Source organism: Ischnura elegans, chromosome 9, assembly GCF_921293095.1.
Source record: "Ischnura elegans chromosome 9, ioIscEleg1.1, whole genome shotgun sequence".
NCBI lineage: Eukaryota > Metazoa > Arthropoda > Insecta > Odonata > Coenagrionidae > Ischnura > Ischnura elegans.
Window position 1 is genome coordinate 33,837,540 of NC_060254.1, and position 25,258 is coordinate 33,862,797.

At 39.1% G+C, this 25,258-nt stretch overlaps 1 protein-coding gene across 4 annotated transcripts in view; it reads right to left on the minus strand.

Moving 5' to 3' along the window:
• Window positions 1–25,258, minus strand: part of LOC124166063 (aryl hydrocarbon receptor nuclear translocator homolog) — a 138,071-nt gene that overhangs the window by 83,561 nt on the left and 29,252 nt on the right. For 3 of the 4 annotated variants that reach the window (XM_046543676.1, XM_046543675.1, XM_046543674.1), the window contains exon 1: window positions 17,007–17,486. The exons of the other annotated variant lie outside the window; for it this stretch is intronic. In XM_046543676.1, the coding sequence (XP_046399632.1) occupies window positions 17,007–17,164 (158 nt within the window). In that variant the 5' untranslated portion in view covers window positions 17,165–17,486. Of the gene's footprint in view, window positions 1–17,006; window positions 17,487–25,258 lie in introns of those variants that run through there. 4 annotated transcript variants of the gene reach the window in all.

A 25,258-nucleotide genomic window follows, 5' to 3' on the forward strand; every position in this document is an offset into this window, starting at 1 on the left:
GTATGTTTATAGGCTAATCAGGAGTAAAGGTAACATACTAATACCATTATTAACATATTAATATCACAACTCTACAAAAGTAACGCAATTCCCGACACCCGAATGACCCGAGTATATACAGGATGTGTAATCTCCAAAGACACCAATGGAAAATATAATGGACGATAAATATATAATGAAAGTTTAATGGTACTTAATCACTCGTGTTTGTAGGAAAGCCTCAATTGACGATGAATAACGTCTCGAAGATATTTCCAAATTCAAGACTAACTCAGTTGTTCCAGTCTTACTCATTCTCCTCTAATACCTAATCAGCGATATGAAGAAATATCGTCGAAAATAAGCCGCTAGTTGGGTGGGAATTTTTCTTATGAAGTCCGGACAACTTTTTGATGAGAATATGCAGATCTTAACGTCAGGTTTCCATACACCTTTCGCAAAACTCCTAAAGAAATACCCTCTTCCCATAAATCCACGTATTGGAAGACTAAAATTCTCCAAAGCAATTCTGAAGCTTTTGTGATGATGTGAGTCCTAAAGGCCTACATAATAATTCGTACTCATTTTCATTTCCGCAACGTAATTTTCCACCAATGAATTGAGAGACTTCAAGTTTTGAATTAGTCTCTTCCCATTCCTGAACATTTTTTTTACTTTTATTACGTTCGTCCCTCAACAGCTACAGTATTGGGTTCCAATGTATTTGTAATGAAAGGCTTTTATGTGGAGGTTATCCGTCCTTCAGTTGAGAATGAAATTCTCAAATGAAGTATCGGCTAATTCATTCTCTAAGTTTATACTGTCCCAATGTGAATTCAACGCAAACCGAAATCAAATAAGGCATAAGAAGGACCAACCATTAAAATAAAAGCCACAGTATCAATTCATAGCCTTGCCGTGGTTGATTCATGAATGAATTGAACAATTTACAAGAAACAATAGACAATTTTCAATCCCAAAGTCACAAAGGAAATAATATGAGTAACACAATGAACTAACGTTCTTCTACTTTGCTAAAAATTAAATGCAGAATAGAGGCACCTTCAGTCAGTAAACTTCCGTGGTTTAGATTTAAAATTCCAAGAGAACAATTGAAAAAATTTGATGGTCATCACTCAATTTCATTAGTATATACGAGTCTCATGAGTAAAACAATGAAAAAATGGTCTCCTTATACGATAAAAATATCACATATTAAATCCAAAATAGAGCGAAATACAATTCCGAATATTAGAAGGTCAAAATTCAATAGTCGGCAGTTTGAGGGCAATAGCGTATTTTGATAATCATTCAAAAAACCAAATAGAGTGCAAACCATTGTGGTAAATGTATACTAACGGATACATAATATAATGGGAGTATCTAATACTACAGTGAAAGATACCGCAGCCTGAAAAACAGTACCGATTCAACGCTCTTAGTCAACGAAAAAATCAACAACAAGCACAAAATCGACTTAAAATTAAGTAAAGGATACAGAGCATGTGCTCTTCGGTAACATCTTCCCATTCGTCGTAAAATATTTTCCATAGCTATCCTGTTCCTCTCAAGCAACGTGGTATTAGAACTACGTCCGTTTACATTTCATCGTGTGCAGCAATAAAATTACTTGGAGTCCAAAATGGTTGGCACAAATGTGGGCACATTGATGCACTGAGTACGGAAATATGATGCAGTGTTTCAAGACTCAAAAGCTGTCGGAACAATTTTCACAAAGCAAAGAATATACCCCGCAAGGAGTCGAGACAGAAAAGAGATAAGCAATTTCTGGTGTGCCTATACGTCAACTGTTCAAGAAACTAAAAACACTAATTAGCCCTCCTGCAAGTATTTTACTCAGCTCGGTTATCGATAAATCAAAATTAATTCCCTATAAATTGAAACTTATGTTGCCATCGCGCATATAGCGCTAGCTTGAACGAGATGCAAAATTTCTTTATAAAAAATGACATAACCCATAAAATAGTCATAGCAGCAATTTTTTTCTAACATGAATTACGTAGAAAATCAAACTACGAAGGGAAACTCAAAATAGTCCATCTTTTATATCTAATGAAATAGAAATTAATTGGGTCCATCGAACTAAGAGGCGTAGTGAAAGGAACTGACCCCTCTTGCGTTAAATAAGTGAAATTAACATCCCGATAGCTTAAAATAAGCAGCTTAGTCCAGATTGATCTCTTAACACACCTAGCCAAACCCACCTACATATTGAAGCATTAAATGAGAGGAGAATCTAATGCTCTGGCCATCACCAGCCCCAGATAAAAATTCCGTAAGACAGAAGCCGGTACCCCTACACCTAGCACAGATTGTTAGTGAACATTTTGCCACAGATTTCATGGCTAGGTACACACGAATAATCACCCTCGCTTGTCAAATGAGACCCACGAGCGGACCGACGGAATCCACCAATATCAGATCACGTCCCTCAATCCCAGCAAACGCATTTGGCGATCCGCTAATCCCCAATCCGACCACCGCATAAGCAATCCCCATGAGCAATTCCCACGGCCACCCAACACAAATGCAATGAACAGCGCCCAACGCTCAGTGGTCGAGGGAGCATTTCCATCCACCACGCGCCTCCCACACCACGAGGCGGGAATACAAAAATGACGGGGAGCCACCCACGAGGCGACCGGCGAACCTCGAGACCTTCCGAGGGGTGGTAGGATCTCACATGTTCCGACGATAATCCCAATGTATCGGTCGGCGAGTCCGGGAGATTTACTCCTGGGATGGTCAAATACCGACCATCACGCGACCATATGGGATCATATGTGTCCTGGGATCACGGACAACGTGGGACACGCGCCGTTATGTGACCACAATGACGCTCTCCTTCCCAACATGAGCGATTTATGCTCCATATATATAGCCACCGGTTGTGATCCCCAGATCGCAAGACTTTCCGCTAATTATCTTTTTAAAATATGAAGGACAGTTAATACAATTTCCGGCCTCGGTGGCGGCGTGATAAAGTCCTCGCTTGCCAAACAAGAGGTCGCGGCTTCGACTCCCGCCTGGGTAGGTTTCCCATATCCATGGCATGGTTTTTCGTGTAATTGTTCAATTTTTTGTATACCCCGATATAAAATGGACAATATGAGCTGTATTCGGTGGTTTGGGAATAAAATACAATTAAATTATACACTACTGAAATTCTGGAGAGCTTTGTAGCCCAAGGGGTACTTAGCTACTGGCAATAGGGTCCCGAGTTCAAACCCTGAGCGCAGCATCAGGATACCTTCAGCAGTAAAATCCTTGAAGTACAAGGCGGCAAACAAACATGAACAAGCCATCCTAACCACAATGTGTGAAATTCGCACTGTCACACTTGCTCACCATCCAAAACCAACCTTCGGTTTGTATCACTGAGTGGATATGACCAGATGATAAAATGGCAATGACCAGATGATAAAATGGTAATGACCAGGTGATAAAATGGTAGCGGGCGTAACATAGTAGCAGAGTAATATTATTCACAGAAGGTTTACAAAAAATAAATTTGGCTGTTTCCGCACGCAGTTTGTAATTTTCTGAACGTCTCCCCTCAACCCACTTACTATCTCCCTCAACATCTTAATTGTAAATAAATTAGTGTTTCCTTTTTTCCATGGGATTCACCTCTACAACCGAAACCATGGTCGAAATTAATCAAATCAAAGGTGTAGTAAACAATCTGGCTGAAATATATTATAACGCTCATTTTACCGGAATAGTTTTTTCTCGCGTCATAATGAGGCAAAAGTAACATTTTGCATTTAAATAAAAACTTATTTTAAGGTATAATATTTATTTTTGTAACGGGGATATTTCGTCAACATTCCAATTGAACTCAGCATGTTCAATTGCACACAAATACGCATTTCCTTCAGAATTTAGCTGGAATTATTAAACATATACACCTCGGCAGTTTTTTTCATTACCAATGAACACGTGGAAGATACGAAGAGAAAAAGGAATATTCTTAAAATTCAATTCGTTGTATAGGTCAATTAACCAGGAATTATCCTTCTCATTTTCAAGAAACAATTCATCGGAGCACAAGGCAATTCTTAACGAGAACGATAAATTCACATTATACCATTTTGAAATAAGTGTGTAATACCATTGAACACTGATTGAGAATAGATTATCTAATCTCAAAGAAACATTGGAGACCTAAGCTTATGGAAACATACAACATTCTTACGCATCAATTATCCAATAAAGAACTACATTATAAAATAATCCGAAAGTACGAAGAAATGCAGTCAAGTACTGACTACTCTAATTTAAATTACTCTAACTACATAATTTCATTTCTTAGAGGTCTCATTGCCTCATTACTCTAATCATCGTCTCGAAATGCAATACATAACCATTACATTAAATCAGCCACAAATTACAGGAATAAATTAAGAGCATACATTATAAATCAAACGCCATCAACGAGAAATTCTACTTAATCATAATAAATTCTAATACACTTTAAGGTAAAAGGAAAATTATTATAACCTAAGAGGTAAAACGTGAAAAGCTAAGTTACGAATAACTTAAACACGCCGAGATTACACGCGCCACTACTGAAGTATTACAAGCAGCTCATCCAATCTACTGAAAGAAGAGCAAAGCGTGCCAGGGAAGCCGGATAATTTGACAAACAGAAAGGTTGAGCAGCTTGTACTTCCTACCTCGGCAATTGTTACCCTAAAGGTTACATTTCTCTGTAGGAGCGGTTCCCGCAAGCCATTCAAGTGCAGGAAAAACATCCCTTAACGTCCTTGTGCAGGGGGGTGATTCGAGCAAATCGCAGCCCTTTCACATGCTCTATTTTGGGGGAAATTTTAAGGGAAAATAGTAGATAATCATTGACGACATCAGAAGAGTAAAAAGATTATATTATTAGAGGCTCAATGTTATTATATATTATCAAATATTAGATTAAGTCATTTTGAAATAGGACATCCTTTTGTGTTTCATATTTCAGATAGTTGCGAAAACATACGGAAGTATGATAGTAGCAGTAAGTGGATTGGAAGTATTTCGATACCTCTCAGATGGGCGGTGTGGTCGACAGCTTAAATTCTAAGAAAAATAATCATTTCATGAGAGACCATGGCCCCCAATAAATAAGACCATATACGATTCTCGGATGAAACAGCAGAAAACGAATAGAAACAGTTGGAACACACGAAATACATAAAAAAATTTGCTCAAACCAAAAGTAAATTCTGCATATCACGAGGTGCAAAAAACTAGTAGGATATAATGAAATTAAGAACGCCTTCTGAACCTCCTGACTTCACTGGCAATTAATTTTTCCTTCAGCGTAAGCAATCAAGACAAATATGTAGCACCTAAGATGGCGGAAAAAATATTTCGAACAGTTAGGAGGTGATGCAACAAAGAAAACGAACAGCTGGGCATAAATTGCTGCTGGGAAAATGAGAGCAAAAAATCTCATACATTACTTTCTGTCATTACAATCTTTCTCACACCATCTGCGTGTCATAAAATGGTATTATGATTACTCGTCGGAAATAATAATTGCTTTCTGATTGGTCAGCCGACAATAACATACCACGAAGATATTATGGCAATGGATTCTCAGCAAAAGATTAACTCCATATAGTTTTCCTCCCCAGAGCAGAACGGACAATAATTCTTCCAAACAATTTTGTTAATGAGTGGGACCAATAAAATGCTGTAGCACATAACACCCCCAATTCGGGTGTCACATCATATTCCATACTACTGGCAGTTCAGACAAATTCATTATAAGTACTTGTATTATTTTCCCCATTACAACGCGGCCAATTGATATCTTTATTTACCAAATAACCCAACCCATGACATCATGACTTATTGATTTCAATCAAACGATCCAACCCAAATGATAGGTGAGAAATGCCCTCTAAATATTTTCCTAGACGTATTGCGATCTTCACCGCATTAAAATAATTTGAGGAGTTCATGAGGTGGAGTTGTGACGAATTTATGGATTTAAAAGCGTTGCTGCATTTCACAAATATATTTAAGACACCAATTGCGGCCTCCTCAGGCCATTTGCAAGACACAAATGGCTCGAATGGACCGAAACTGTTAGTATCTTAAATATATTAAAAGGAAAACAAAAATTAGTTCTCATTGCCATTCGGTTCCCCAGGTTCTCCAGGGTTGCCACGACTATCCTCTAATTGCCTAAGGTTCTATTCGTTTCCAACGTAACAACGTCAGGAGGTTTTTGGTAGATTCGTGCACATATGCGCGGCCTAATTACTCCGCTCGGTCGATATTCCTATCCACTTCCGTCCGATTGCGGACAGGGAGAAGAGAAAACTCTTAATTCCATTCTGGAAGGGCAAGGTAAAAGGAGGGGATTGGGTGAGCTGGGGTGGTCTAGGAATGATTGGGGGAGGGACATGTGGGATGCCGGCGAAATTGATAGGGGCCATGGGGGAATGGACAGTTGCGTGACATTGCCACGCGGCAGCCAATGGGCACGCAACGAGGCTAGCTCAGTGTGGAAAGAGGAGAAAAACTTACCCACATTTGTGTGGTGGGGGAAGGAATTACATCGGGGGCCTGCCGTCCAAGGAAATGCTAGAGTACGGGATCAGCCGACTTCTAGGGAGTATCCCTCCAAGAATCTATTGCATGCGGGGGCTTAGGGAGCCTAGATTGACCACAAACAATACTCTTTGCTAAATTCTGAGATATTACGGGATAAGTGGAGAGAAATATGAGCATTCTGTCCTTGGAATATAAAGTTGTGAGCTTCAGTCCCTGGCCCCTACCCTGAGTAGCGCACAAATGACGAATGAATTTTTTGAGGACGTCAATTTCAGCATGAATGGCTGCGGAACCACATATGGCTACCGAAAGGCTAACATGGGGTGCTACGACACGTCGTGAAATGTTCCACAATGATACTCTTCGACTCTTTTAATGACTATCCATCAAACAACCATTCTCCAACATTCCACATTAGCCCCGCAGACATTCCCAAAATTAAATGATTCATTCCGGATTAATTACTATTGTCTAATACTATTTATTATTATCCGATCGTAAACTACTACAGGAAGAAAAACTTAACAAGAACAGAACCACCGTAGCGGCTCTCGCTAAAAATATACCGGGACAATATAAATAGCGGGTCGATAAGGAGAAATTTTCGGAATAACTTGACAGTCAAGGAATTTCCCAGTGCGTCTCGTCCAGCGTCATTTATAAGACCATTTCCGTTATTGTGTCAATGGATGTCAAGGAGCCCTACGTCAACCGGCTGGTGCTCCCTGAGTTCTTACGATCGCTCGCTTATCCGGAGGACTGCATTACCCAAGTAAAGGTATGACCTCAACATGAACATCATTATGAGAAGGCAATGGCGCCAGACAACTTGGCGAAGTTGCGAATTAAGACGCAAGACGCAAACTAAGAGCTCTTAATAATACTCAGCGATAAAGTTGAAGGTAATGACTGTCCGCTACTGCTTTTCTCGGAAGAGTGAATCATCCCTTGCGACGGCAGAAAAGTAGCTGCAATAAACGAATATGCCTATTTTGCTAGTGGTGCGACCGTAACTCACTCCAAGGACACCAAAACATTACCCGAAAACTGCTTAGCGAGCGCAAAGGCGCACATTCCCGCCTGCAAAAACACCCAACTCTTGAAGCCAGCATTTAGACGGCCTTATCGACGGAGATACTGCGAATAGGTGCCGGGATTTCGCGCTGTCACAGTTCTGCTCGTGAATTTGAGATAAAGCAGGTCCATGGAAACGGTAAAACTATATCTCGGACCATTTCAATCCTAGGCTGAAAAAAGAAGTTCATAAGGGAATTCAAAAAATGCGAATTTAAATGCGCCAAATGTTGTCCTTTCCCAGGGTGAATGAGAACCCCCCCTCAAAATAACTTAGCTAGGCGCCATTTGAGGTATCATGGATCAGACCAACTTTCGTTCAACTACAGAAAAAAACAAATATCAATCAAGAGATAAATTTTTAAGAAATTATGATCGTTTTCGACTCTCAAGGAGTAAAATTATTTCCATTACTAAGTGAAATTTCAAGAAAATTCCATCTACATTTCAATCTAACTGCCCAAAGTTGAGTAACGCAATTTTAAGATGTTGTGAATCAAAAGACGCTTTTTTTTAGTTTTCAACAACATATTTATGCCCAATTTATTCATGTTACGCTGTGGTCAGCAAGGCTAAGTTTTTTTAACCTCAAAAATCTTTTTTGTCCTTTTTTGGACTTTTCAGTCGTAGCATCAAGACATCCAGAATTCAAACCAACTGATTTCACCAGTTCAACGATTTAGGCGCGGATTCGAGTTTATTGCAAAAAATAACTGTTCCCAGAAGAATACTGCTCACTTTTATCCTCGCGGGTAAATCCGCAAGGGTGAAGTATTACAACCCCAACGGCTAATGAACCAAATTATTTCAGATTCTGTGATCACAACGGTACATTAATAATTTCAATCGAATCTTATGAAACGATCAATTATTTAGAACTAATTATTCGCATTAATTAAGACCAGGTCGGAGCACACAAATGCATACGTCTCAAATGCATTCATCATCACCACGTGCTTAATAAATATTACTCATTATCTGCATGAATCACGACACTCGAGAAATCATCGTTTTTTTTTCGTTATCAGTTCACGGGGCTTTGATGATGGGAAGATCAGAACAACTGCAGGCATCGGTGATTTAAAACCACTGTGATTCATTGGTGACGTGGTTAGAACTGCACTCTTTCCAAAACAAAAGACTATGAATACGAAGAATATGATTGTAAATACCCTAAACCTCATATTCTTTTATGACTTCTATCCGTAATTTTTTGCTATTAATGGTAACGTTCATCTCATTTTTTAAACAAATTACTTCCCTTTCATAAGTATTTAAAATTATGACCTAAAGGACCCAGTCCTAGAACAATAAGGCTCTATTCCTACTGTAGAGCTAGTATAGATCTAACTGGTGCCACAATAAGCACGAAATGTGCGGGAAATAGATGTGAAGTATATGTCCTGACACATTGTTAAGATCTTTCTTATATAACAAACGTGAGATTTAATTGACAACACTATTGAAATGTATGTTCTAAAATAATCGAAGTTCATTAAAACAAACTTCTCCAGAAAAAAGGCAACTCCTATCACGTCTCATATAATAAGTAGTACAGCTAGCGGAGGTAATACCTTAAAATCGACATAATGAAAATACGTAAGCATTACAAGAAGAAGACAAGCATAACAATGAATGAAATCGATCAAACAGAAAATACCGAACTTGTGTTGATTAATATCACCTATTTCACCAAGTATTAATAAATGTCAACCCGTGAGCCTATAAGGTGCTTGTAAACTGGATTTTAATTTATGGTGCCTAATGCTCTTGCTGTAAACTGCTCTGATAAATCCCTTTAAATCGAGGGAAACATTGTCACCAGCGAAATCAATTCCATCCCTTAAAAGATCTTGAAAGAACGTCAAATCTTACTTAACTCCTCGTATTCCCACTTTCCTCACGAATACCTACTCCAGAAGATCATTAAATGATTTATTGAACGCATTCATTATGTCAAATAATTAATTCTTCTAAAGCTTGCTGAGCCCAAAAGACATGCTCAAACCTTTAGTGAACCGATAATTACGGATGGAGAATGCGAGGAGATAGAAATGATGCGTCTGTCTAGCAATAAGCAAGAAGACGAACCAAAGGTCGTATCTAATCTTATCTACAAGAAGCATTAGCGATCCGGACTCACGTAGTACTGCAGGTTGCTCCACAGCATCCACACGTGTCCAAGCCTCCCGGGCTAATAGAGACGACGGTTAATGCTAGTAACAAATGAAGTGAAACAAAGAACCAAAAAAACAACTAAGCAACTCTTAGGGTGAGGGCTTTCGTTACTGTTAATGACTAGAGCCACCCTACTAACTGAATAGACATACTAGTAAGATACAAAAACCTCATTCAACTGCTGAACGAAAAAATACTCATAGCAAATTCAAGTACAGGTTGGTTGTTAATGCTCCATTTAGACGTGTTGACCGAAAACCATTGAAAAACAGTCTAGTTTCACAAAAATAAAATTTATTGATATTTCAAACACAATCATAAGAGTTAATAAAATGGCTATTGGTAACAGCTGACACTGTGCAACACGAGTGCAGAGTTAATAACTATGCAAAGAAAATGAGTCATGAGTTAATTTCCTGGGAAATACCTAGCTATGTCTCATTAACATCTGTGACAGCTTGAAAATAGTGTAACATCGTGACCAGAGTAATAATTGAAATACAAGCTCGCTCGTGAATGGACACTTGCAAAAGGCTAATTAATGTCTGAAAGATTCAAATTTTCAAAACTATAAAAAAATCGTCATCGAAATCAACTACATTAGTCAAACTTTTACTGCTAACACCGTCTTACTGTACTTCTATTAGAATTAATCCACGCCATGATATAAATCAAATAATCCAGCAAAATCCGAATACAAGGAAGACTCAGTTGTCGTCAAATAAGCCTTAAGCCATATAGCACCAGAAGAAGCCACTTTTCTTTGACACCAAGCGCATCTTGCTCAGGGGGAAAAAACAGGTTATTTCAGAGTACATGTCACGGCGTTTCATGACCATTATATTTACAAGCACCAATTCATCCGTCGATATAGAAGTGACCGAGAGATAAATTTTAGTTTCGTACCCATAATTGTGAAATAATAAGAGAGATTACAACTTAACAGTTCTCGTACATTATATATTAAAAATATATTTTTTGATTAGAAGAATGAAAATCAAATGGATCGACCCAGTGAGCCATGAAGAAGTCCTAAGTAGAGTAGAAGAGAAGCCTTATGAACCCTTAATAAAGGCAGAACAACTTAATCGTATCTTAAGGCATGATGTCCTGATGAAGACAGTCATCGACGGAAAAGTGGATGGCGAGAATGGAAAAAGAAGACCTGGAAGAACATACAGGTAGCAGGTGAAGAAGGATGTGAAAGAAAGTCATACGAAGGTGTGAAAACATAAGCAGATCAGAGAATTGAGTGGAGAGCTACGTCAAACCATTCATAGGATTGTTGAACAACGATGAATACTTGATCAATTCAAAACGTGATTTTATTTATCCCATGCGTCTACAAAAATTTTAACGAATACAATACGAATTTAACTCCCTTGGAGAAAAGAAAGGCTCAGAAACTTCAGTCCTTGATAAAGTACATACAATCGATAAACAGGGAGCCCCAAAATATTTCATTATTTGTTTCGGTGACACACTAACATCAGGCAGACATACAAACAACATATCATTTAAAAGCTACCCCGCGATAACGAGCTCTAAATACAGCAAGGACAAAGGGCAGTGTTCTCTCTCCATTCAAATGGCAAATGAAAAATCTCAAAGAAGAAGAGCAAACTCAGCAACATTCACGAGGTTCACAGAGCATGAATTTGGTTTGACTCTCCAATAATTCTGAGTCTTATATTTTCCGCAGCAACTTTCAATTTGTTTCTTAACCCACAGAGCCTACCCATGAACTGAAATTGATGCATGACCATTATTTTTAGTATTTAATAGATAACAGCTACGGTTTTGAAATAATAACACGGAAATATGAGGAGCTGTAATAACATTAAAATTATTTTCATGAAGAGCTTCATATGCAATATATATTTTCCGTCATCTTCCCGCACATACGACTAATACGAAAAGTTTATCCTACGAGATAAAGGAATGAAGAGCAGGTTCAAACCAAGCCTAGCAACGTTGACCAGTGTTTATCATTATTACAGTATTCTACCGATAAAAGTAGGTTTCTATGGAGTACTTAATAATCATTCAGGCAGTTTCCCCTTCCTTTAATGACTTCCCACTCCAATTCACAATAAGGCCTACTCCCTTTCAATCAGTCTAAAAATTCTACTATCCTCTTCCTTCCTCTCCCTCGTTTACTCAGGATTCTACCCTGCAACACTGTTTTCAACATAATTAAAATTAATCATTTAATTTTTAAATAATAAACCAAGATAACGGTCCATATACGAAAGTGGCTATCCATGTTTTTACGACTACTAAAAGACCAAGACTGCGAAAAATACTCAAGTAACACCGGTTTTTGCTGCGATCCAATGTTCAAGAAATTTCTTCTCCTTTGCCGGAGATTAGAGAGATATTTTTTCAAAATAAAGATGCGGGTAAACGTCAGAAACGGGGTTCTACCTTAACTTCTACGTTCAAGAATACCACATTCCTACACCTGCGAACCCAATAACCTAAAGAAGGCTAAAAGCGATGATGAGGCGTTTCTCTCCATTTCTCGTAATGGCCAAGAATGCCAACGAAGAGGAGGATTAGATTTATTTCTTTAGTACCACCATTACTAGTGATTGGTATTCGCTCCAAGAGTCCTGGCTACGAATGCATGGAATAGTCCACGCATACAACCGAGGCTCTTTCACAGCTTTCAAATAAATAATACCGTAAAACTCACGCTCTCGTAGCATTCAAAAATACACAGGTAAACAGCAATGAATTCTATATCATTCCTTTCTCCATAAGAAATATTAAATAAAATTAAGAATAAAAATTAAGAATATTATTTCTGGAACGATGTGGTTTAGTTGGCTGGAAGATTACATTTTCAGCAGAATTATTTATTAACCATATAGTTTTTTACCGAATAATATTTCTAATGGTGAATATTAAACTTGGAAATGAAACACACACCTCAGACTTCACTTTCGATGACTGCACTATTACAAACAATATGATAATACAATAGGTAAGACTAATAAAAAAAAACTTATGTAACACTGATTTTTGCTGCTAACAGTCATTGTCGAGATCGTAAAGATGACTTTTCAAAGACTTTTAAACTAACTAGACACAAACTAGAAAAAAGAATATTTAAACTAACGTCAACCACATAAACATTTTAGTTGAATCTCATGAGGTGTATTGTCGGTTTTTAAAAACTTGACTTAATTCTTCAGAGGGCAAAGAACATGTCTTTGGAAGAAAGACGTAACAACGACATATGATGTTAAAATTGGAAATAAATATACCACCCCATAGCTGATCCCCGAGTTTTTGACTCAAAGATATAATACCCTTGCAGACCCACAAACATAAAGAAAACAGCGACTTAAATAAATTTATTTAAGGAATCATCTGCGTACCGCAAACCAAGACCTCTTCCGTTAAGATTTGCAAGGACAAAACAGTAACAAGAAAATAAACAGGAAATTGTAGATTGACTCAACCTCCAAATCAAAAAAAAACAATGAAATCATGAACCAGTGAATTAATTTCTCTCGCTATCAAACAAATTCACAAGAAAAAAATGTGAATCGCAAAATTACAAGAGGAAGTGAAGTGACTTTGCCCTCCAATTTCTTTAGTTTCGCCCCTTCAGATTAATTTTAAGTCCCACCTATTCAAAATTGGAAATTTCAGCCTTTCCAAAAATTATGTAAACCAAAATTCACCACTTCAAATGACTTTGACCGATAAACAGAGGAATACAATATAAAGATAACTAATATTCGTGTTCACAATACATTGTTCCACGAGAATTCCGATACTATATTTTAAAAATGATCTATTTTTTCTGTATGGATACTTAATCAAGGCAAACACTACATTACACTACGCATTATTTTACACGAAAATCTACGTGCCTTCGCTAATTTCGACGTCAACATACTTGCAAGATCCGGGAGCAGAAAGTGATTTGTTACATTTTTCCAGACTAACTAACATTCGCAATACATTAATAACTAAAAATAACATCTCCGTATTTACATGGTGAGGAATTCCATGGAGTACAAATCGTAGCAATTAGTAGCATAGGCCCTTATTTTCCAAACAAATATAATTAAATGATTATGAAAGGATAAGAGTAACAATTGGCATCCCTCAAAACAATTCAAGAGACCAATTTTAGCTACTGGAAATAAATGCCACCACCAGAGCCTCCAAGCTAGACAGAATCATTGAGCTTTTGTCACGCTCATCCTACGAGGAAGTTATTGAAGTTCCAAAACTTCTTCGAATGAAGTTGAATGGAAAACAGGACATCATCTACACTAAACTCATGATTTCAACTAAAGCCGACGAGCCGTGGTATTTCTGCCAAATGATTTATGGCTCGCTAAAACATTGGATATAGAAAATTACTTACTTTACTTAGGAACAGAAATTTTGGCATCTACAACTCTTTTTAAAGTTTTTACCAACGTTTTACCAAGTTAACTTTTAGTATGTTTCTTTCACGTTTTTTTGGAATATCCTACCCATTTCCAAACCACTGTCTTGCAACGAGAACACATTCCAACCCTAAAATTTCGCCACACATGTAATGAAAATTGATTTCATGCCATTATAAATAATAACATCATGTGCAATGTTAATCTTCTATGATAAAAACTATTACACCTGCCTATAAAATGAGAAACAAAAGTTAACACTAATTTCTTACAGTCCAACTCCCACTCAAATATAAGGGTGATTACTTCCCAAAAACCACTTCTCCAAACATTTTCCAGCACCGCGAAAGGATGCAAAAGAAAAAAGGAAAGGACAAAAGAAAAATGGATTCAAATCCCGCATCCCAGGAAACATGTAATGTTTAAGTCATTTTGCACCCCGTGAAAGGTATTGAAAAATTATATAAGAGTTTTTAAAAAATTTATCGCAGCCATTATTTTTAATGACCACGAAAATTAATATAAGAATTGACCACGATGCATTTCACAGCACTAATGTAATGTTTTCAAGAACAACACAAAACACGACTTAAATAAACATTATTGAAAGAATACAAACACCCCAAACAAAAATCCGAGGATGGCTTGGTGAATCAGAGAGAAGACCCGTCCCTACAAAACTAAAATTTACACTCATGTAGCAGAGTCCTGGGTCCGATCTACATTAACCTAACACAAATAATCTTAGAGTTAAAGTACTGAGTTAGTACGATAACAAAATTAAATGTATCGTGCTTCGAAGATTTATATTTGGATGTCAACGAATTCTTCAGGCTTCTGAGCGTCATTCGTTTACAGTGAATTTATTGAAACAGAACAGTAATAAAAACTTAAATAAAATAGACAAATAAAAGTTCCAGTACCATGAGAAAAAATCAAGGCTAAATATTTCCAAAACAATAACAGTTTCAACTTACGCAGAATATCTCACAGATTATGACCAAAACCAATTTATATGCCATGATAGACACTATAAAGTCCAAAAAAGTTCTTCGCTACGATTGCTTAGTAAACCAGGGAGAAGACCCGTCCCTACTAAACTAAAATTTACACTCATGTAGCAGAGTCCAAGGTAGGATCTACACTTGCTAACACAAAACAATCTTCGAGTTGGAGTACTGAGTTAGTATTATAACATGATTCCATTTTGTTAAGCAAAAACTTTTGGGCTATTTGGGCGCCGCGTCAATTTTTGGGTGGCCCCAACGTTTCCCGACCGATGCTCGTTGCTTTCTCAAGGAAATCTGTTGAGTATTTCTCAAGGTAATCATTTCCCTTGAGAAGGCGACCGGCATCGGTCGGGAAACGTTTATGACCACAAAAAAATCGACGCGGCGACATTGCCCGAAAGTTTTTATTTAACATGACGAGTACCCGCGAAAGTTTTAACGAAGAATTAAGATACCAGTTGTCGTACTTCTGAGATTGCTATTTGGATTTCCACGAGTTCCGCAGGCGTCTGTGCATCATTCGTTCAGAGTGAATCAATCGCAACAGAACAGCTCCTAATAAAATACACAAATAAAAGTGAAATGTGGGAAAATCATGGCTAAATACTTTTCAAAGCAATTACAGCTTTAATTGACGCGGAGTATCTCAGCGATTATGAAAAAAAAACAACATAAATGTCATGAAAGACACTTTGGTAGCCCAAAAACTGCGTAGCACAGAAATATAAACTTTTCAATCCTATCTAAGTCGACTAAATATTAAATACTTTATTAATACTAATGTTTCAATGACAGAAAAAGAAGCATAATATTACGTTTATTTCTTCAAATACAAATTTGAATGAGCCTAAAACATCTATCATATTTCAAGAAATTATAATATTACCGAAAATATTACACAAAAGAGGAAATGACAACCGCAGAATTTAACTTTGTCATAAAATATAATCATCGACCATTGAAAGGTCTAAATTACAATCAAGTAGCATGCCAGATCCAACCAAATAATTTACATTTACTTCACCTTCCTCCGAAATCTTCACGGAGTTACTTGAGTCTTGCGCATCGATCTTAACAGTTATTTACGGCATGGGGGTTTGAATAACATATACTAAGGTTAGAATGGCAGTTGTAGACTATAATATAAAATGGTCGGATGATAAATACATCGGAGAAGTAATCAATCACCACTATAGCTCAAATATTTTGCAAAATGATCGGAATAAAACGATGTTTGTTTAAAGCATACAAATGCACAAAGACAAATTTTTAATAGTAGAACTGTTCCTTACCACTGTATTCACAAAACGCCATTTTCGCGAAGAGAGCCTAAATATTTTCTACATCAGGTCTCTCTATAACATTATTCAATGACTATTTTCTAAGTAAATATGCGCTGTCAAGGGTGGATCCAGGTTTCTTTCTGGGGGGCACATGAGACTGAAAGACGAACGGTCTTCTCATATTTGTGATTAAGAATAACATACAGCAATTACTGTATGAAATGCAATCTTCATCTCCATGCTACGTCACAAAAAACAAAAAGAAATTAATGATAACGGGGCCGTATTGAAAATCTTGTCTACTTTCTAAGCGTCCGGAGGGGCACAAGGTCCCCCCCCCCTGAATCTGCCTATACATGCTGATAATCCTTTTAAGCAACATTTGTCAATCTCAGCTTGTATTCCCACCACCAATAAACTTTCCCCAGGTTCCCGGACATCGGGAGTTGGCGACCGGCGCGCAGCCCACACCCCGCCTAACATACCTCCTCCTCTTGGCGTGCGACGACGGGGATAACTGAGGCGAGGAACCGCCCTGGTGCTGGGCGCCGGACAGCGGGATCTGCGGCGACAGGTACGTCGGGGGCGGCGCGAAATGAGACGGGGGCGGACCAGCCGCCGCCGCGGCGGCGTAAGCGTACATCGCGGGGACGTCGGGAGCGTCTTGGGGGGACCCTGTCGGGCGCACTTGGGTAAACCAGAAGGCCTCCACCGCACACGGGGGAGGCGATGATGAGGTAGAAACTGAAGCCGTCACGGGGGCGGTAAACCTCTTGGTGCGGTGCTACCGGGAAGACGCCGATCCTGGACGCGGGAAACGGAGCACTGGGGAGGGGTCACCGCTCATGGCGGGGTCGGTAAGAGGTCACGTCACCGGAGTACGGCCCGAGAACGCTGCCGCACCATCTTTCGACGATAATCACACGACCACCAGCAGAAGCACTCGAGCCACGACTGAAGAGGAGAGCCGCCGAGGGCCATCCCCTCCACACATGCTGGAAAGAGGGGGGGAAGCTATCCCTCCCCCTGAACCAATCCAGCACAGCTCCCCCACACCACGAGAGAGATACCCCCCTCCGCAACTTCTCCGCCTCCTCCCCTTCTGGTCTGCTTGGAGCGGTGAGGCAAGAGTCGGCGACCGCAAGCCGCCCGCTCTCGATGCAAGACAAAGGAGATTGTGGCCGCGAAGGGGGAGTACTCGAGTGCGGGGGCGGTAATAGGGGGTGGTTTAAGGGGGCTCGCTACCTCGCCGGAAAGCGTTACTGCAAGCCAACGCGATATCCCTTCTCGCGGCCAAAATGAAACGCTGGATTACTTATGAGTTTTCGGTATATTTTGGGGAAGGAAGAGGAAGGATCTGTGCAGTCATAGTGAGATAAGTGTTCATTTCCATCAATTCTAAGGTATAATAGACTTACAAGCAATGTTTTTCCAGCGTACTCTTATACAGATTCTGAACCCTAAAAGAAAGGTATCAAGGAGTAGCACAAAAGACAGATCTGTAAAAAATATGTAATAACTACATTGATGACTAAGGATTAGGGCGGGGGTGGTAGTAGGGGGCGGTTCATGGGGGTTCGCTATCTTGCCGGAAAGCGTCGCTGCAGGCAATCGCGATATTCCTTTTCGCGGCCAAAATGATACGCTGGATTACTTATGAGTTTTCAGTGTATTTTGGGAAAGGAAGGAACTGTGTAGTCATAACGAGACGGAGGACATTTAAATAGGTACTAGGATATAACAGAGTTACAAGTCATGTTTTTAGTTTTTTCGAGCGTGCTCTATTACAGATTCTGACGCCTAAAATAAAGAGATCACGGAGGAGCACAAAAAACAGATTTGAAAACAACATGAAATACTACATGGATGATTAAAAGGCCAAAAAGGAATTAAAGTATTCATTTTTTATCAGTAGTTTACAGTTTTCATCCACGTGACCACGACATTGCCAGAAAATCAAAAACCCGCATTTTTTTATTACAGACATTAACTCTACCTTCATACGTGCAGTTTTGACTACTGTTTTCCTGCCAAACTAAAGGTCCAATATTTGCAGCAATTACATAATACCTGTCATAGAAACTAGAGCAATTTTAAAATCGAAAAGAATGTTGAAGTCCGCTCTCCTTCAAAATATACTAAAAAATTATAAATACTTTTGAATGATTGTATATGAGTGGGTGAGAAGTGATTTATTTTTTCTATGCACTGCTTAGTACATAATTTAGGTATAGATAACAAAAGAGATCAATTAGATATTTAGTAGTGCATTTGATTTTCCACTCAATGTCATAACAAAACAGAGACTAACTCGTATCCTATGGCAACCAAGTTTTTGTGAATCTCTTCTAACAATTAACTTTGCCTAACTCTCTTGAGAAAAATGTCACTTGTACCCCTTGGCTTCTTATTCCCTCATATATTTTTCCAACTGGTATCAGCGAACTATTCGCCGAGGCTCTGAAGAGTACGCATCACTCCCCCTCGAACTATCTCGTTTCGTCAACTACGAATTACTTTCGCTTTTAATAAACTTTCGCTGCCATATTTATATTTTTCGGGTAGAGAGAGTAAACTCTTGATAAAATTTGCCTATATCTCAAGTACAAAACATTTTACGGTTGTGAATTATGCTCTGGAAAAATGTTCTAATTTGAGATTAATGTAAACTTTGGCGAGGGTTTGCATAATAATAATCATTACACATACATTTTATAGTTCAACAAACCATTGTTTACAGAATATAATGGTATGGTACTATTTTTAAAGAAATATTATTACTTAACTATAATTTAAATGTATGCTTTAAAACTACAAATAATTCAGCGTTGTTATTTGTAGGTCATATTGTTCAGATAGGTCATATTATTAGAAAGTACACATATTACTGAAAACTATGAGTCCTGCTAAGCTATTTCTATTAATCTAGCTTGTGCGCAGGTTCTCAGTTTTCATTTTTCCTCTCATTTCATCTATTTATCCTCTTTAAAATTACATTGCCCGTTTTTTACTTCTTTTTCAACCTCACTACATTTTTCTATTTTTCTTATTTAGCGGCATACTATGTACGCACTGGTTCAAGACGCTAGCATAAGTTTGTGAAATATACTCACGTAAAATGTTCTGACTTGAGACACAGTTAAGCGTTGAAGAGGGTATACTTAATAATCATTATGCATACATTTTATTGTTCAGTAACCATTTTTAGAGTATATAACGGAACAGTATTATTTTAAATAAAAATATATCATGATAAACATCGTTTAAATTAATTCGTTTTCGTTCTTAGAGGTCATTAGGCCTAGAGCAATAAATATCTTTCTAAATTTAAAATATAAGTTTTAAATTTCACTGACTCATTCTCAACTGCTGGATATTCCATTGCGGACGGAGGAAGAGATGAATTTTGAAACGGAGGCCAAAATAGGGGGAAAAGATAGCTAAAAATGAGTGTTATCCTGGTTCTCAATAATTTAAAAAATTTCTAACTGCTCTAACGTTAGGTAACTAGGTGATAATAACAAGATAAATACATAATAATTTAAGCCTGACTATGATGATTACTCTTTGAAACCTGGGTGGCTTGAGTAAAAAAAAAAAACTAGTGGTATGAGTAACAGTTCATTGACCAAGAAACCTAAGTTTTAAACTACGACACCAAAAAAGACTGACAGAGCGGGAGTGATGCGTCGTCTTAAGATACGACAGGAGAGGGAGTGAGCGAGGCATGGAGCGAGTACGAGAGACAGCTGAAGAGGGAGCTCATGTGGTGGAGTGGGGAAGTTGGCGGAGAGTTTAGCTGACGCGGTTCATGCGGGAGGGAAAGGACGAGGAGACCTCGAAGAAGAAGAGCCGTTGCGCCATTCCAGAGATAGCGGAGAAGTTGCCACGGTTTGTTTTGGCCCTACCGAGAGGGAACCGGCAGGGATGAAGCGATCAAAGCGAACGCAATCTAGATAAGTGACTCGAGGGGTGGGGAAGGCGGAGGGGGGCGTCTTGAGAGGGGTGGAGGGGAGACGGTGGGCGGTGAAGTTTGCGAGACCGCCCCATAATTACCGCCACCGAGAGGGACCGAAATTTAATTGGCTAGCGGGGAGGCGACGGAGACAGCAATTTCTACGCAATCCCCCGTCGTTCGCATTCGTTGTTCGCGGGGGACCCACTCACGTCCCTCCGCGGATATAATGATAGCGTTTAAGAATGGCATCTTCATACGGTTGCAAGGGAAGTATTTTCAACAGAAACAAAGATCTGCATAGGAGCTCGAAACTCTAGCCAGCTCTAACACTGTGTAGCGATTAATACATCCCCTGATATTTCCAGATTTTCCAGGGTGCTATCCAGCTTTCGAACCCACTCAAGTCACATTCGCGGATATAATGATGATAGCTTTTAGAATGGTATCTTCTATGGAATCTGAGATCTTCATACGGTTGCAAGGGATGTATTCTCAATAGACAAAAAGATCTGCATAGGAGCTCGAAACTCTAGTCGGGTTGTCCACTGCGTAGCAATCATTACATCGCCTGAAATTTCTAGGTTTTCCAGGGTGCTACCGACCCCTTAACATAAGCACTCTTGGGATAATTATCGCTATTGGGGCAAATTTACAGATCACACAGTGGCATAACTATGGGGGGATTTGGGGAGGGGATAGAACCCCTCCCCAGAGCCTCCTCAGAGAAATAAAAAAATATTTAAAACTATTATCTAGTTCTCATATGTCATGCCCGGAACCCGTTGCCTGGGAGGGAGGGTCGCCACTATAGGCCATCTCGCCTCCTCTCCCCCCCCCCAAAGCATTTTCCTAGTCATGCCACTGTGGCCACAGCAATAATTGCTCAGTCATTCAAATGCTGGAACATCTTCAAATGTTATACATGCTTCTAAACATAAAAGTTACCCAATTAGATGAGGTTAAATAAACAGTCCATATAGACTGTAAAACTTCAGGTCACACGTCAACACATAAGGAAAAAAGCAGAACAAGTGTTATGACATTATCCTGACATACACAAAATATACCAAGGTAGAACGACTTTACTAAATCCTCCAAAATATGTCTCTGTTCTCCACATGACAGTGAATTCAGCCCTATGAAAACGTCAAGACATGAACTGCCGCGTGGACGGCGGTGAAATTCACATTAATTGCCATGAGAAAAAATTCCTCTGGACCGGGAATCGAACCACGGACCTTCGGCTTTTCGTGCCGCTGAGCATAAAACTAAGCTATCCTGAATACTATTGGCAATTGCACCAAAGCTCATGGTACCGGATTTAACTGTCCATCATGGATGGCAACGGGAAAAAATTCCTGAAATGGTAAGTTATTAGAATAAAATCTTCTATCACAGGGATTTATACTTCTGAGAAAATAATAACAAGTACCTAATAATATTAATTCATTTTTTATTTTCTTGGGTGCGTCCCGAGAATTAAACGCATTGGGCTAGCTTTTGATAGACACCCTTGTCAGTAAAAGTAAACGAATCGAGCAGGAGGGGAATCTGCGGACGAAAATGAAAATTTGACTCCGATTTTTCCTTCCGAACAGTACCACAGCCCTTACAAAACTTTGGAATTTAGTTGAATTTCGTCGGTAATGAAGACAAATTTCTCAGAACCTCATCGCTCGCAAACACTGAAGATATATTGATAGGACCAGCTCACGTCCGAACGGATTCATAATTATGTTTGCAATCGCATTCTTTAAAGGGTTACATGACACGTAGATAGCAAAGGAGCAAGGGCCAAAGCATTCATTCGTTATTAGCAGGAAAGTCACTAAGCGGAATTTTCACGGCAAGCAAAACGTAATATTTATCTAATACATTTCTATAAGTAGAATATGAGCAGTGGAGACAGGTATTTTAACACGATTGCTCCTCCTCTACCACCATTACTACACAATGCAAATTAAGAATGGTAGCAATCGTATTTTTAAGAGATGTAACATAAATTTGCCAGAAATTGGTAGTTTTGCTATCCCATCATAGAATATCAAAATTCAAATTCACTTTTCATCCACTTAATAAATAGAAATGGTATTTTGAACAGACAAAAAATTAAAAATAAACAGTTTATTAATTGAAAACTGTCAATTATTACTACTGGGGCGAATTGGAAGCCGAAATAGCATTTTTCGTTTCGCATAGTTTCTTTCCCGATTAGAAGTGAAAAGCTAGCAGAGAGAACTGGACTGCTCTCTTATAACGTTGAGCATTGTATAGCATTCCATTACACTTACGGGAATTATTCTGTACAGCAAACTAACATGAGTCACTGAGGAGAAGAAAAAAGCTCCAGCACATAATGAGAGAATGAGGGAAAATTAGACAACTGAAATGCGAAGACTCTTTCCATGTGTGTGAACAGGTTTAGGCGTCATCATATGACCTCCATTTCCAATGGAGATTATGTTTGCTAGCAGGACCGCAAACCAAGTACGGGTAAGAGCTATTAGCTTTCGAGACCGGTATTAAACACAGACGGGCAAAAAGTTTGAACAAACACCGCGAATGCTGGAGCCCTGGGTGGGAAACCGTATTTGTTTATGCTGACAGCAAAAGTGCTGAGTTAATTTCACGTCCATAATTGTGCGCGCTCACAAAATGCAGAACGATAAAAATGTTTACCAATAATTATGGAGACCACTTCGCTCAATTTTACTAATATCGTATAAACATTTTCTATGGTTATTCTAAAGAAAAGAAACCAGTGTTTTAAAATAATATTACCGTGTAAAAATAATTTTTTTATAAAATACCACGTATTATTAATACGAAGGAAATTGCAGCCTACAACCCCTTAACTTATTGAAAATTTCAAATGTGATTGATGAGAAAGTTAAAATAAGTTTTCGACGAGCATTTCACAAATCAAAAACGAAAAACGTGGTGCGCAAGTAAGGTAATATTTGTTTTCCCTGAGAAACAAGTCTGATATAGATTGACCAGCAAGTACAAATTTTATCGTTTATTTAGCGTTCTGAACAGACTTAATTACACCTATAGTGATTGCAGCGTCTCCGTTGGATTTGTGGCCATTTCTGGAAATCCATATTTAATTTTTATTCCTGAATATTACTCGATATATTGTACCAATCGTGTTAAAAGTGTAAGCACATTGGATTGTCAACCAGATCTGTGCTATCTGGAAAATTTCAGCGCTCTAGCTAATTAGGAAGTGGTCCAAATTTGAGTTGCAAGATTCTGTCCGGAAGGACAAACAAGAGAGCGTGTATAATAAAATGTGGTAAAAAATACAGACCACATGAGAGACACCTATATATTCAAGTCCTTCATTAGTCAACGGCGTAAGCCAGGATCATTCAGACCGAGGAGCATTCAAAAACCCAGGCGAATGAAGAACTTGAGGGCAGGGATAAGTTGAAGAGGGGTACGATCCCCTGTGAGGAAACACAAAAGGGGCAACAGTCGGATGGCGGTGAGGTCAAGGCCTCCGTGCTTATCGGACTCTTTCCAGCTAAGAGCTTCAACTCACGTCCACCAGATAAAGCCTTCCTCCTCCACACGTGTCTCTCGCCCATAATCCAGACGAGGAAGCATACTAAAGGGAGAAAGAAAAGGGAAACAACGACGGTCGCGGAGTATGGCAGCCGGCTAACTGACTATAGAAAACATGAGCATTAAATAAACCTTAGAAAGGGTTTGGCGTACGATTGCATTGGCATTGGCAGAAAAATAGTAACTCGAAAGCTTACTTAATTAGCGGCAAAAATGCGTAAGGTACGACAGATTTTAACAAGCGAGAATTTTCTTGAGTGCCCAGAAGGGCAGTCATTTAGATCTTTTTTAATTTTTTTCTGGAAAATGCCCGTACTGTAGACATGTCCGCATGCAGGACTGAGAGGGAACGTGGTAGCTCAAATTTTTGGGCGCTTCAATGCTGATAGATGAGCCTCGGGTTCAAACTCCGGTGAAGTCTTGGGAAGACCCAAAAGAATCATCCCCATTTGCAGGTTGTCAAAACGATGGAACTGCCCACATTCATCTGAATGTTTGTAGTACATACGCCCTAGGTTTAGTTCGGGTTGAGCTCTACCCTCACCTATCTTAAACAAACATCCGTTGAGTAACAGAGTGAGGTGATGAAGCTCTGTCGCCAATTTACGGTGCCACATTTAAAAAATGTCTAAAATAAACAGATACGTAAAACACAGCTAAGAAAATAACAAAACTAGCAGTAGTTTCCACGTTTTCTCAGGGTTTATGCTAATTTTTGTCGAGAGCATGGATGTTAACAATAGAAAAAGACTCGTCACAATGAAAAAAATCGGATATTAGGAAAATTGAAATTGAATGAAAATGATTACTGAATCAAATTACATATTTGCTAAGCACAAAACTGCAATAAATTAAACCGTCATTGAGAACGGGGAAGGACAGTAGAGCGCCGTGGATGCGGCCTCGCGGGGCGCCCGTCTCCAGGGTTCAATCGGCAAGGGCGCTCACGACCGTGCAATTCGCCACGCCTAAGGGATACTGATAATTAGCGCCGGGAGTGCGGCGGGAGCACTTTCCCCCCGACTAGGCCCCGCTTCCCAGCCCCATTTGCAGGCCCCCACGAGGAAGCGCAGAGCAGACGGCTAGGTGCTTGGCGCGCCCGCCACCACGAGTAAGGATCCCGGGCAACAGGCACGATGCAGACGTGTCTGGTTGCGAAGCGAAATTGAGAGCGGAAAATCCTCGGACATGTCTGACGAAAGTGAAGTC